General features: G+C 49.1%; 3 protein-coding genes across 3 annotated transcripts; 1 reads left to right on the top strand and 2 right to left on the bottom strand.

Moving 5' to 3' along the window:
* Positions 1-622: 622 nt before the first annotated feature.
* LOC120680858 (probable aquaporin TIP5-1) lies at positions 623-1,821 on the bottom strand. Its single transcript, XM_039962440.1, has 2 exons — positions 1,655-1,821; positions 623-1,519 (listed from the first exon to the last, which is right to left on the bottom strand). The coding sequence occupies exons 1-2, from the start codon at positions 1,791-1,793 to the stop codon at positions 846-848; spliced, it is 813 nt and encodes a 270-aa protein (XP_039818374.1). The 5' UTR covers positions 1,794-1,821; the 3' UTR covers positions 623-845.
* A 276-nt stretch (positions 1,822-2,097) lies between these two features.
* Positions 2,098-3,382, bottom strand: LOC120684021 (aquaporin TIP2-3). The gene is made up of 3 exons (XM_039966106.1): positions 3,168-3,382; positions 2,792-3,042; positions 2,098-2,670 (listed from the first exon to the last, which is right to left on the bottom strand). Exons 1-3 carry the CDS (start codon positions 3,292-3,294, stop codon positions 2,302-2,304), a joined length of 747 nt encoding a protein of 248 aa, XP_039822040.1. The 5' UTR covers positions 3,295-3,382; the 3' UTR covers positions 2,098-2,301.
* Positions 3,383-4,952: 1,570 nt separating this feature from the next.
* Positions 4,953-10,029, top strand: LOC120681257. Its single transcript, XM_039962769.1, has 4 exons — positions 4,953-5,561; positions 5,652-7,234; positions 7,323-7,450; positions 9,830-10,029. The coding sequence occupies exons 2-4, from the start codon at positions 5,658-5,660 to the stop codon at positions 10,027-10,029; spliced, it is 1,905 nt and encodes a 634-aa protein (XP_039818703.1). The 5' UTR covers positions 4,953-5,561; positions 5,652-5,657.
* Positions 10,030-13,517: the final 3,488 nt, after the last annotated feature.

The raw sequence follows: 13,517 nt of genomic DNA on the forward strand, positions 1-13,517 counted from the left end.
CTTTTATTTTGTGGAAGAAAACTGTGTGTGTTGCGTGATCTCGCCAACAGCTTATATAAATATAAAGTACCAATGAGGCACTGTCAGCTGTAGTTTTCGTTTTGAAGAAGCAATATGGAGTATCAGTAGTTTGAATAGCACCGCCGTGCCGTATTAGGTGTTCGTGTTTTTGTTAATAATAATCTTACTATTATATGCCCTGCCCACTTTATAATGATCACGCCGTTACATTTTCATTTTTGAAATCGGGCAGTGAAGATTTTCCGTGGATCCAGAAGAGAAGAGAGCGCGGCATCCAAGCAACGGGCCCGGCAGGCCACCGCCAGGGGCGGACAGGGCCTGGCCCTCTGGTTCTCAAATTTACATTAGAAATTTAAATTTTGATTAAATTTTTATATAAATTTATATAATTAGTCCTCTTTAATAATAAAAAAAATCAACTTCCTGACTCCGTCCCTCCGCGCATCAGAACCCACCTTTCCCTGGCGACAACTCCCAGCCGCATTTGCCCGCGCGTGCGGGGCAGCGGCCGGACCGGATGGAGAGGACTCCAGCGTGCGTCGCTGTCGCGGCGGTCAAGTTGATGCTCTTCGCGGATTCCTCCGTAGCCAACATTGGCACGTACGAGTCAATTATTATTATCAACATCGTCAATCCAACTGAACTGAACATTGTTCCCTATGTTATCTAGATAAACTGCTACAGCAACGATCACACAATTGCAAACCTAGAAAACTACACACAAGTTCGATCAGCACATACGAGTCCAACACAACTACACATAGACAGAGAGAGACGCCTCTACGTCCACCACGACAGGATGGACGCTCCCATGTCGTCAGGCGTCAGACCACCACCGTCTCCACGTTCCCGTGCCGCGACGACCCGGCGGCGGCGTCCGGGGGGCAGGCCAGGACCTGGTGCGCCAGCGCCGCGACGGCCGCGCCGATCATGGGCCCGGCCCAGTACACGGCCTGGTTCTTGTAGTCCCCGCTGACGACGGCCGGCCCGAACGAGCGCGCCGGGTTCATGGACGCGCCCGTCAGCGACCCCGCCGACAGCACGCACGCGCCCGTCACCAGCCCCACCGCCAGCGCCCCCAGCGCCGTCGCCGCGAACCCCCGCCGCTTCCCGCCGCCGCCGCCGCCCGCGCGGAGGTCGCCGGCTACGTGCACCGTGTACACCAGCATGAACGTCAGCACGCCCTCGATGATCGCCGCGCCGAACCCGGTCATGTGCACGTCGATCCCCGTCGTCGGCACGGCCTGGCCGGCGGAGATGTAGTGGAGGACGAGGCAGGCGAAGGTGGCGCCGAGCATCTGCGACGCCCAGTAGAAGACGGCGCTCGCGGCGCCGACGTGCCCGCCGAGGGCGAGGGCGAACGTGACGGCCGGGTTGGCGTGCCCGCCGGAGACGTCGGCGGCGATCAGCACCGCGGCGAAGAGCCCGAACGCCTGCGCCACGGCGGTCGCCACCAGCGACGCCGCGTCGGGGGCGCTCCCCTTGGGCGTCGCCATCCCTGCCAATGCACAGCACATCCCGCGCGAGACTCGTCAACCGACAGCCGCCCACAATGCAGCCAACAATAACGCGCGAAAACCATCAATGAGCGCGCGCGCGCGGCGAGAGCAAGCGAAACTACTCGTCCACGTACGGGCGGAGATGGCGGAGCCGACGGCGGTGAAGACGAAGAGGAAGGTGGAGATGAACTCGGCGCAGTACGAGCGGAGGGACGCCGCCGAGACGCTGCGACTCAGGTGGGCCACGAGGTTGGTGGAGGACGACGACGCCATGGCAGAGAAGTTGTTTTGTCTCCACGAACTGCTCCGATCAGTGTAGTGCGCGCTCAGATTCCCCGCACGGGATCTCGACTTTAAAGCGAGGGGGAGGGGCGCGTCCGTAGAGTGAAACGGCGCCTCATGGGGTAGTTCCCGGCGGTTGCTGCCGCGCGCGCGCGCGTCCGTTCCGAGTTCACACGCCCGTTGAGCCCTGGCCGTGGCCGTGCTGCGGCGGCGTATGTATACACGTATGCGTATACTCGTGTGTAACAAAATTAATCACGTGCACACATTCATGTTGTCGCACGTGCAGAATATGTACTTGGGAACGTTGAACCGTACGTGTGTATATAGATCGAACGGTTCTCATACAAGTTGTTGGCATGCATCTTCGTTGGTGAAATCCAAAAGGGAAATGCAAAGGAGACCGAACATAATCACAGGACGAGGAGGCGAGGTGGTGACGACGACGACGACGACGGAATTGGCACGATGGATGGTGGGCCAGGGCTTTGTGTGCTGCTCATGGGTACTCCTGCTGGCCGACGGGCTGGTAGGAGGCGATGAACACGTCGCCGTAGACGAGCCCGGCGAGGCCGCCGCCGATGAGCGGGCCGACCCAGTAGACCCAGTTGCCGGCGAAGTTGCCGGCCGCCACGGCGGGGCCGAAGGAGCGGGCCGGGTTCATGGAGCCGCCGCTGAAGGGCCCGGCGGCCAGGATGTTGGCGCCCACGATGAAGCCGATGGCAATGGGGGCGATGGTGCCCAGGGAACCCTTCTTCGGGTCGGCCGCGGTGGCGTACACGGTGTACACCAGCGCGAAGGTGATCACGATCTCCATCACCACGCCCTCGATCTCGCTGATGCCGGACACGCCGTGCGTCGGGATGGCCTGCACACGCACGATAGCAAGCACTTCGATCAGCTTTTCCTTTTCGGAAGGTGTGCTTCAGTGAGGAGGAGGAGGAGGAGGAGGAGGAGAACAGCTGTCGTAGCGTGCGCCAAGACTGAACCTTTCCGTGGGTGACGAACTGCAGGAGAAGGCACGCCACGGAGGCGCCGAGCAGCTGGGCGACCCAGTAGAAGATGCCGGTGAGGATGGTGATGTGGCCGCCGACGGCGAGGCCGAAGGTGACGGCGGGGTTCAGGTGCCCGCCGGAGATATTGGCGGCCATGGAGACACCGACGAACAGCGCGAACGCATGGGCGATGGCGATGGCCACCAGGCCGGCAGGGTCGAGCGCGCCGCCCTTTGTCAATTGCGCTGCACGGGGCGAATTCTCGGTTAACAATGAGGTAGAGCAGGATGATCGATCGTCACGTACTAGTAGGCGTGGTGTGAAATGAGATTTGAGAGGAGGAGTATTTGAGATGGAAGAAGCAGCTCACAGTAGGCAATGGCGGAGCCGACGCCGGCGAACACGAAGAGGAGCGTGGCGATGAACTCGGCGACATAGGCCTTGAGGGAGGCGGCGCTGAAAGAGTCGCCTAAGCTTCCAAATGCAAGCTTCACCATCTTTTCCCCTGCTTCTCTGCTTCTCTCTGACAGTAGTAGAGGAGGCCTTGGGTTGCTATTCAGAGGAGACGGCTGCCTTATCTAATGCGAGGAGTTCCTTGTGGTTAGTGCCCTTAAATACTCATCCTAAGGCGCTAATGACCTGGTGCCCTGCCTCAATTGTGCATTACAATATTATGGGCGGTGTGCAATGATCACCACAAGATTGATAATTCAAATTCTGATCGTGTTTTGTGGCTGATCTTGGCCGACCAACCGCCCTAATTTGCCAAGTTTTTGTGCTTATTATGATTGTTTAGACGGAGCCACGTTAGGATGCATCATAGGACGGTGAGGAGAAAGATGACTTTGGAGCATATGTTATCTCATCTCCTGCTTAAATAAAATCATTGGCGGTGCTTTGGCCATATTGCTGAACTGTATGTAAGATTGTAAGTACATTAATATCATTTCAATTTTTGAATATTACTTGAGCAAAGTTACTTTTCCCATTCCTTCATAGTGTAGTCCTTATAAAAGAATAAGGGGAATTGGTGTTTCTACCCCAACTCTACAAGCTAATTGTGATTTTACCCTCCCTTTTCGCAACTTTGTGATTTTGCCCCTGTTTTACCAAAATGAAGCGTCCGGCTGCCCCTTCTTTCAACTCCATCAGTGGGATCTCGAATAAACAAATTAAAAGAAAAAGAAAACCCCTTGGAAATAAGATGGAAAGACATTGGTACCCTTTATGTTGTTTACGTGCTCCACTAGAGCCTCTCCCGAGTCACAAATATCTTGAGCCCTCTCTCCCAGTCTCGTGGTGGTGGCGGCGGCTGAAGGCCGGTCCAGGCGGCGGCGATGGTGGGTCCAGGTGGCGGCGTTGGCAGCTCAGGCGGGTCCAGGTGGCTGCGGATCCAGGCGGCTCGGGCGGCTCCAGCGGACGCATGTCCGATGGATCGAGGCGGATAAGGTGGCGGCTCAGCGGATCAGGCGGAGAAGGCGGCGGCTCAGCGGATCTAGGGGCGCGCAGGCCTGGCGAGCGCAGGCGCGGGCGCGCTGCACGGCTAGTGCCCCCGTGGAGCTCGCGACCCAGCCTAGGGCTCGTGGTGGCCTCGGGGTCGCACGCTGGCCTGGCGAGCACCGGCGCGGGCGTGGGGCTAGCGCACTCGCCGAGCTCGCGACCCGGCCTGGGGCTCGCGGTGGCCGGAGCGATGGATTTGTCCAATCTTGGAGAAAACCCTAGGTAATTTCTCTTGTTCATGTGGCTGTGGTACTGATGTTAGATTTTGGGGCAAATCGATTTGTAGATTTGTAGGACGAATTAACCTCGACATCTAGGATGATTTAGCTAACTGTGTATTCACCACTGTGATTTGTAGGTCAAATCATAGAGAGATAAATCTTGCTGTTAGAGTACGGTCGTTTTTCAGTTTGCCTGATGGTGGTCCAAAGTCATGGATGCAGGGCAAAACATTGCCAACTCAAATTGTTGACATACATGCCTATGGTCTGCAGCAATTAGTTGATTTCATTGCCGGGCATTACATGTGGGGATCAAAGCAGTACATATTTTTTTCGCGTGAGTTGGAGACCAATTCTATTGAGATAAAATCAGATGAGGATATGCTTGAGTGGTTTGAGTGCAATCTTAACAAGAGAGTAGCCCAAATCAATGCCCAGGTAAATGAGTTTGTAGGACCACTGCAATGTTCACCAACCAAACGTAGGTGTCACCCTTCTCTTAGAAATAAAGTACATGCAAATGAGAGAGGCACTAGTGAGTCACAGACCAATGAGAGATCCCAAAATGAGAGAGTGACATCCACCACCAAAAGAAAAAAAGAGCCACCAAAGCCAAAAGCAAAGGTGCACATGATGATGAATGTGTAGGAGTTGATGAGGAGGGCACGCATTCTGACACTGATTCTCTTGTGGCACCGAGTGATAGCAGCTATGACAGTGATTTGGCTGCATCATCTGACTCTGCTGATGGTTGCTCTGACCCAGAATTTGACCCTGATGGTGAAGTATTTGATGATGATGATGAATATGATCCTCACCCCTTTTCATATGATGTCGATGATCCAACTATTGATGTAGGTATTGTGTTCCCAGATGTGGATCAGTGCAAATCTGCAGTAACCCATCATGCTATCTTGAATAATCATGTTTATCAGATTGTGAAAAAGGATAGACGAAGGTTTAGAGCCATATGCAAGAGGGCCAAAGAAGGTTGTAATTGGAAGTTTTTTGCATCTACGAGCAAGAAGTACCTTGGCTGCAAGGTAAATTCAACATTTTGGTTCAATTTGTAGCAAGTATGAAGTATATTTTTGTATCATTTTCAGAAATTTATTGTGCTGGTTTTTTTGCAGGTTAAGATGAGTGGACCAAAGCATACATGTGGTTCATTCAATAATTGCGGTGAAACGATGGCCTCCAACAAATGGGTAGCCGAAAGAGTGGTTGACTTGTTGCGGGACAACCCTGAAATGGGACCAAAGGAGTTGCAAGATAGGCTAAAAAAGAAGTACTCCATTGAAATTCCATATGATAGAGTTGTGAGAGGCAAGATGAGAGCAATGGACACCGTATATGGGAAGTGGGCTGACAGTTATGATTTGCTACCTACCTATCAAGCTGAGATTTTGAGAATGGTACCTGGCAGTATTGTTGAGATAGACACTGAAGAAGATGACAATGGCTATGTGTGTTTCAGCAGGTCCTTTGTTGCTCTTAAACCATGCATTGATGGGTTTTTGCAAGGATGTAGGCCTTATATTGCCATGGATGCCACACATTTGACAGGGAGATCTAGGGGTCAGTTAGCAGCAGTTGTTGCAGTGGATGGTGAGAATAGGCTATTTCCAGTTGCTTATGGAGTGATTGAGACTGAGTCCAAGGAAAGTAGGACTTGGTTTGTCAATAACTTGAAGAAGGCTATTGGTACTCCTTCAGGCTTGGTCATTAGTACAGATGCGGGGAAAGGAATAGAGGGGGTTGTAGATGATGTGTACCCTGGAGTTGAACATAGAGAGTGCATGAGGCATTTGTGGAAGAACATGAAGAAAAATGGTTATACTGGTAAGCTTTATGGTAAGAATATATGGGCTGCAGCTAAGAGCTTCACAATTGACAAGTTCAATTACTTTATGGGAAAGATAGAGGAGAAGGATCCTAGTGCACTTGCTTGGTTGGATGACAATCATCCATATGTGTGGAGTAGAAGCAAATTCTTTGAAAATTGCAAGGTAGATTACATCAACAACAACCTCTCTGAGTCCTTCAATAGCTGGGTGTCAAAAACAAAGGATTTTCAAATTGTGGATATGCATGATAAGATAAGACAGATGATCATTGGAAAATTTGTTTTGAGAGCCAAGATTGCTAGTAACATGACAGGAACAATCATCCCATCTATCATAGCAGCCCTAAATGCTAAAGTTAAGAGTATAAAGGACCATGAGGTACTAATATGTGGTGCTGGATGTGCTGAAGTGACTGTGAACAGATTTATACATGCAGTTAACTTGGAGCATCATACATGTACTTGTAGGGCTTGGCAAGTGACTGGAAAGGCTTGCACCCATGCTTTAGCTTTCATTGCTAAGCTGAGTAGGCAGGTACAAATGGATGACTTTGTCCATGAGTACTTCTCTGTGGATAGGTTCAAAAGGACATATGAATGCACTTTCAACCCAATGACATCCAAGGATAGATGGACATGTGTCAACTTAGACTACAAAATCCATAAGCCTATACTGAGAAGGAAACCAGGGAGGCCAAGAAACTCTAGAATCAAGTCCTATGATGAAGCAAGCACAAGTAAGAAAAAGAGGCCTTGTTCTGAATGTAATGAACTAGGCCACACAGCTAAGTATTGCCAAGGAGGCCTCACAGCTAGTCAAAAGAGAAAGCTCTTATCTTCACAAACTGAATTATCTTCACAAGTATCAACGTGAGTCATGCAATTACTTACTTATTTGGGCATACATAGTTATTGTACTTGTTGACTGAACCATTTTCCCCTTTTTTTTCTTGTAAAGTGTGAGTGAAAGGGGAAGGGGAAGAGGAAGAGGAAGGGGAAGTACAAGTGTAAGTGCAAGTGCAGCAGGGACAGAAGGTGCTGAATCAGGAAGGGGAAGGGGAAGTGCAAGTGCAAGTGCAAGTGCTGGTGAAACAGAAACAGAAGATGCTAGATCCGGAAGGGGAAGGGGAAGGGGAAGTGGAAGAGGAAGAGGAAGAGGCAGGGGAAGGGGAAGGGCCAATACAAGTGAAACAGGAACAAGAGATGCTGGAAGAGGTGGAACAATAGAAAGAGGGAGATCCAGAAGCTTGGCTGTATTGTTAGGGATAGATGCATAAATTTATTCTCAATGGGCATGTAATACCTCTCTAGTAGTTGATGCTTGGGTCCCTTGATGCTTTTGGTGCATGTGCACGTGGATGCCATCTGGTGTTGTACTTCTGCACCTATGATGTTGCTTTTGCTGAACCTATGATGTTGCTTTTGTTGCACCTATGATGGATCTTATTTATCTATGCATGTGATCCAGACTTTATAAATGCAAGTTATGTTATGATGCTGTCAAAATTATTGCTCAGTTTAAATCTTGTTGATTTATGTTGATAAAATTATGGGAAAATTATTGTGGTGTCTGATATAATGTTGTCCATGGAGTCAAATTTTACAGCTATATGGTTTATGTCAAAATGGGGATAAAATCACAAACTGTTCATAACAATAGGGGCAAAAATGCAAGGGTATAATTGTATTTTACCTGTCCATTTAACACCGTTGCGTCCTGTTAACATAGTAGGGGTAAAGTCTATCTTCGTTTTAAAAAACCAGGGGTAAAATCACAAAGTTGCGTAAAGTGGGGGTAAAATCACAATTCGCGACCAAAGCAGGGGTAAGAACGCAATAGCCCCAAAGAATAACTGTTTTTTAAGCTACTTCAATGTTAGAAGCAGTGTAATTGGTGGATCATTACTGAGTTGTTGCGTGGAGCATAGGAGTTGGTTCTCCTGCAACAAAATAACAAAACAAGCCTACTATCTGACCGAGTAACATTTTAGCTAGATTAACATTGTAACAGCTCTCGCATTCAGGAATCTATCCGTCACTACATACTGATTACTGAAATATGTAGTGCGGGTCTATCATTCATGTTAAGGATGTGATACAAAGCGCAGTTTAGAGAAAGGTCGAATCAGGGACTGAGACAGGAATCCAATGAACAACCCCCATTCAGAGTAGGTGAGGCAAACAAGATTAAATCCATGGACCTTGCAGCTGGTACAGCAATTGAAAACTGCAAGTGGCAAGCTGATGACAGACAGGGCTCCTATGAGTGGCAATGACTTCATTGCACAAACGGAGATGATGAGACCAAAACAGCCTGACTTTCTTTATGCAATCCTTCGTGGTGGTTCAATCCATCCTGCACAGTGTTTCCATGAACTCACTTTTGCATATCAAACGCATGCGCTCCATGCATATCAGACAAGATGTTCTGGCCCACTGTGTGGGAATATCCCTGAACTTTCTCTGAAAGAAGCCTGGGGTGCGTGTGCACAGCTCAGCCATTCGCAATATGTAAACAGACTAGGGGCTTATCAAGAGCCTAGGGTTGACCAAGATCTGAAGCAGAACATGGTTTCGCAGAATCACAGTAAGTGGATAAGCGAATTCACCGTGAGACTAGTTTCTGATCATTCATCGAATTGCAGCAATGGTGACAGACCCGTCTGCAGGCGTGCCGCCATTCTGGAATGATCCCTTCGTTTTAGAAACATAATATCTCCGGATCAGATGATGGATTTTGATCAAGCACCAAATGTCACTGTTTCAAAAGTCAGTTTAATTTCCTTGTTTCAAAAGAAGAGAACCGTTTAAATTTCAGTCGTTACAAGGTGCAGTTTTTTTTTTCTGTTACACACTAACCAACCATATAAGCGAAAGCTGCTTTCTCAAAAATATTAGAAACAGGTTAATCAAAGGCCTAAATTTCTTAGTGAAGTGGTTAGAACTTTTGGCAATAGCCCTAACTCCAAAGTGAAGCCAATAATGCCTAAGGGTAGGTGTCATGTCCTGCTCTCGTTATAATTAAAAATGCATCATTATGTTGTGCCCAAGGTCTAACAATGCTCTAATTGTTCCCTATGTTATCCCATTAGGCATATTATTGAGCAAATTACAACACATTAGAGACTGGGCAATGCATCCCTCCCACCTCACCCTTCCCTTTTTCTTTTTTAAGTTCAAACACACGCTTCTGCACATACAGCCAAATCGCAGCATATTCTAATGCAGCGTCCTCCAACTAAAGTCTAAACACAACATTCGCCTGTCAAACAACCTGAAACTTGTGTGGTGTCCGTAGAAAGTTTATTTGCATTGGATAAATTCTTATTCTTTGTGTATAGAAATTGCATGCTCTTTCTGAACCTGACCAAACATTTGTTTCTTTACAACAAAAATCTATGAACTAAGCACCTTATCGGATAATATTTCCTGTTACAGGGTTATTTTTTTCTGGATAAAATTCAGTTGGCAAGTTATATGAGGTATGTCTTTTTAAATCAAGATATGATCTGGAAGGAGAGGAATGCCATGTATCCTATGCCAAGTTCAGGTCTGTGGATGAAGTTTGTGGCACCATCCAGGAGCAGGCGCACACCGGTTTGAGGAGCACCATCCTTCGGCAGGAAGTTGTCGCACACCGGTTTGAGGACCTCTGGCCCGTTTAGCCTTCTGGCTAATTAGTAGTGGTGCTCTTAACATGTCAGGGTCTCTAGATTGAGGCACCAAGCACATTGGATGGGGCCATGGGGCTCTACTAATTAGGGGTTAGTTCCAATGTCTTGCTGGGGAGGGGGGATGGGATGTTTTAGAAGTTATTCTTCACCCGTGTCACGTTTTTAGAGTGTTTGGAAGAAATTGGGTGCTCTTAGTGTAAAAGGAGAAGAGGTGAATTAGACAACTTAAAACTTTAACCTATGACTCCAACTAGAATTGGACAAAACGTAAACTAAACATGCTATCTAGATGTGCAACTATGATTCTTCTGGTGTGTAACCCTCATCTCAAAAAGAGTTTTGCACCATATAGCCAATCCTAACAAGATACTACACTAAGAAGGTAAAGGCACACAAGTTGCAAGTAAGAAATTGTTATCGCCATAAATTAACAGGATTAATTTATGAGCCGAAAGCAAGATGGGCTTGAAGCAGGAGATTGAAGAGGGCTTGTAATTCGGCTCCTGCGTGAGCGTTTGGGCCACATGGGCCATGTATCTTTAGATTTAGTTCAAGATTAGAGATAGAGTCCGATCGGGACGAGATTAGTTTAGATTGTTTCCCAAGTCTCCGGACTATAAATATGTACCCTTTGTTATTCATGAGGGGAGAACGTCATCACGTCTCACAAACAACAATCTCGGCGCATCGCCACCCCTAACCCTAGGGTTTCATCCAAGTAAGCGCCATGCTGCCCTGATCGCTTCTCGCGATCAAGGCAGCGTTGTTCTTACCTTTACCTTGGTATTACTCGTACTGAAGCGTTTTTGATGGCGAGTAGTACTAGTTATCTTGATGTTCGTAGCATGACTTTTAATAGATCTATCGTGCATTGTTGCTTATCATCTACGAACATCATGTTGCCTTTATGCGATCATGGCATCATCTTATACTAGCTCTTGTTGCATAGAGTTAGCTGCGTAAAGGCAACACCCTGCTTCTTTTACGTCTGGTAGATCTAATCTATTATGGTTTGCTCTTTTTCTTAAGAGTTGGCGTAATATCTGCTAGGTTAGGCCTTGCAAACGGGTTGGATGATCCGGTGGCGTGTTAGATGCTCTGCTCTAGTCTTAACAGGGAATTGATCCGGGAATCGGCTCTTGCTAGTTCTTAGGCCTCTATTTTGGTTATGGTTTAGTTATCTGTTACGTTTATTAGGCCCAATCACGTGTAGGATGTTCCGATCTAGCAGTGAAGTTTTTACCGTTGTGGATTAGATCAATTAGATTTAATTGAAGCAGCTTTACAGTTATTCGCTTTAATCATCAATATCCGAATGCAAACATATCTCATCTGACACCGGGACTCGATCGGCTCTTTAAAGCCGATGCAAGAATCGTCCCGGGGAGCCGACTACGGCTCGGACTTATGTTTCCACGTGTTTGTGTATGCAGGCAAATCATTGCAAGCACGTCCGTACCTTCCTGATCGGATATAGGTCAGGTGGCACGCCCTGCATCTTCACAAGCCGCGGCGTGTGCTGGAATTGCGGGCCATCGACGAGGGAGCAGTGCCTGCCAGTGCCCCGGCAACCTCCCAGCTCTTCGTGTTGCCTGTCGCTGCTCGCCGGTGGGTTTCGACCGACAACACATTCTGGCACGCCTAGTGGGACCTTCATCAACAACAACGCCCACCGCAGAGATGGCAGGAGCTCAAGATCAAGAACCCGCTCCCAAGCCCATCACGTATGAAGAGCTGACTCCAGAACACAAGCTAAAGTATGATGAGATCAAAGCTCAGTTCGAAGCCGATCTCATCGGCTCTTTTGAGAGGACCCACAACCATGGCATCAGGTGGAAGGGGTTCTCACCAGAAGGCGCTCTCGACAACGTTGATCTGTCTGTGCCATCAGGGGAGCGTACCAGGGCTCTACGCCAGGAGATGAACTACATGGTGGCTCACACACTCCATCGGCACTCAGAAAGCCTGGTGAACGAGCTTGAGCGCGTGGCACATCGCGTTGTCCAGGAGGTAATCAAGAACCAGTACTCCCCATCGGGACCAACTCTGGGGAGTCACAGGGGGGAAGCTGCATTGCAAACCAAGCCGCCAGTGTCCTACTCGCTCGCGGCAGCAATACAGCAGAATTCACCGATCTACGTCGTCCACAAGATCGGCGGCGATCCTGGAGAAGGCCTGTTCTTGACCGAGCCACCCAAGGAGGTCCCGCACGGTTACACGTGCGCATACATCCCTGACAGCGTCAATCCAACATGCTCGGTGCAGTTGGCAAACCCAGGGGCTTCTGGAGCAGACGCAGAGAAACAAGCGTGGCTGGCAAAGTACGCTACCGGGCCGAGTGCTGAGCCATCGGCCCCAGGAGTTCTTAGTGTGGAGCAGGTCAGTGCAATACTGAGAGACCAGTTCGGCATCCTGCCCAAAAGAAAAGCGATCGGCTATTCCAAGCCGTATCCGAGTGACTACGACTTGATCCCATTGCCACCCAAGTATCGGCTCCCTGAGTTCACCAAGTTCAATGGGTCAGAAGGAGCCAGCTCCATCGAGCATATAAGCCGATACTTAACGCAGCTTGGGATGATCTCAGTATCGGATCCGTTGAGGGTCCGGTTCTTCGGCCAATCTCTTACAGGCCCAGCTTTTGGATGGTACGCGTCATTGGCTCCAGATTCGATTCGAACTTGGAGGCGGCTGGAAGATCAGTTCCATACCCAGTATCACTCAGAGGCTGCTGAAGCTAGGATTGCCGACCTCGCCCAAGTCAGGCAGAAGTGAGGAGAGACTGTCTCAAAATACATACATCGCTTTAGAGAGGTCAAGAATCGATGCTACTCATCACGCATCACAGAGAAGGAGGCAGTCGATCTGGCAGTTTTGGGACTCGCTAAGCCGATCAAGGATCTGGCTTTTCAGTTGGAATTCACCTCTCTGGCACACATAGTGCAGAAGCTTACGGCATATGAACACTACCACCCTGAGCAGTATCAGGACAAGTTCAAGCGCCATGTAAATATAACCCAGGCGGATGAATTTGATGACTCTGGCGAGGAGCAAGAAGTGGCCATGGCAGAGTGGACTCGGGGGGCAAACCCCGTCCTGTGCAAATGGATCAAGCAGCAAGGGCTTGTGAAGGGCTTCGACTTCGACGTAAGCAAAGCAGAACAGATATTTGATCAGCTGCTCAAAGAAAAATAGCTGAAGCTCCTAGAGAATCACAAGCTGCCAACCGCACAAGAGCTGCAGGGGAGGCTATACTGTAAATGGCATCATTCGTTCACTCATGCCACGGGTGAATGCAAGGAGCTCCGTCGTCAGATTCAATCGGCTATCGAGCAAGGCCGATTAATCTTGGCTCAACACACGATGAAGGTTGACACGAAGCCCATCCCGCAAGCCAACGTGGTAGAGTTGTCAGACTTCACTCCTACGGGCTAGAATTTTTCATTCCAGATCAACATGGCGGGGCCTGTACGTCGTCATGA

The sequence above is a fragment of the Panicum virgatum genome, chromosome 7N (genome assembly GCF_016808335.1).
Source record: "Panicum virgatum strain AP13 chromosome 7N, P.virgatum_v5, whole genome shotgun sequence".
Taxonomy (NCBI): Eukaryota; Viridiplantae; Streptophyta; class Magnoliopsida; order Poales; family Poaceae; genus Panicum; species Panicum virgatum.

Coding starts and splice junctions, on each gene's coding strand:
- LOC120681257 (XM_039962769.1), top strand. CDS start 5,658: ATGAGTGGACCAAAGCATACATGTGGTTCATTCAATAATTGCGGTGAA. Junction 7,235..7,322: donor TTATCTTCACAAGTATCAAC/GTGAGTCATGCA, acceptor TTTCTTGTAAAG/TGTGAGTGAAAGGGGAAGGG. Junction 7,451..9,829: donor AAGTGCAAGTGCAAGTGCTG/GTGAAACAGAAA, acceptor GATAAAATTCAG/TTGGCAAGTTATATGAGGTA.
- LOC120684021 (XM_039966106.1), bottom strand. CDS start 3,294: ATGGTGAAGCTTGCATTTGGAAGCTTAGGCGACTCTTTCAGCGCCGCC. Junction 3,043..3,167: donor CGGCTCCGCCATTGCCTACT/GTGAGCTGCTTC, acceptor CGCCCCGTGCAG/CGCAATTGACAAAGGGCGGC. Junction 2,671..2,791: donor AGTTCGTCACCCACGGAAAG/GTTCAGTCTTGG, acceptor GTGCGTGTGCAG/GCCATCCCGACGCACGGCGT.
- LOC120680858 (XM_039962440.1), bottom strand. CDS start 1,793: ATGGCGTCGTCGTCCTCCACCAACCTCGTGGCCCACCTGAGTCGCAGC. Junction 1,520..1,654: donor CGGCTCCGCCATCTCCGCCC/GTACGTGGACGA, acceptor GTGCATTGGCAG/GGATGGCGACGCCCAAGGGG.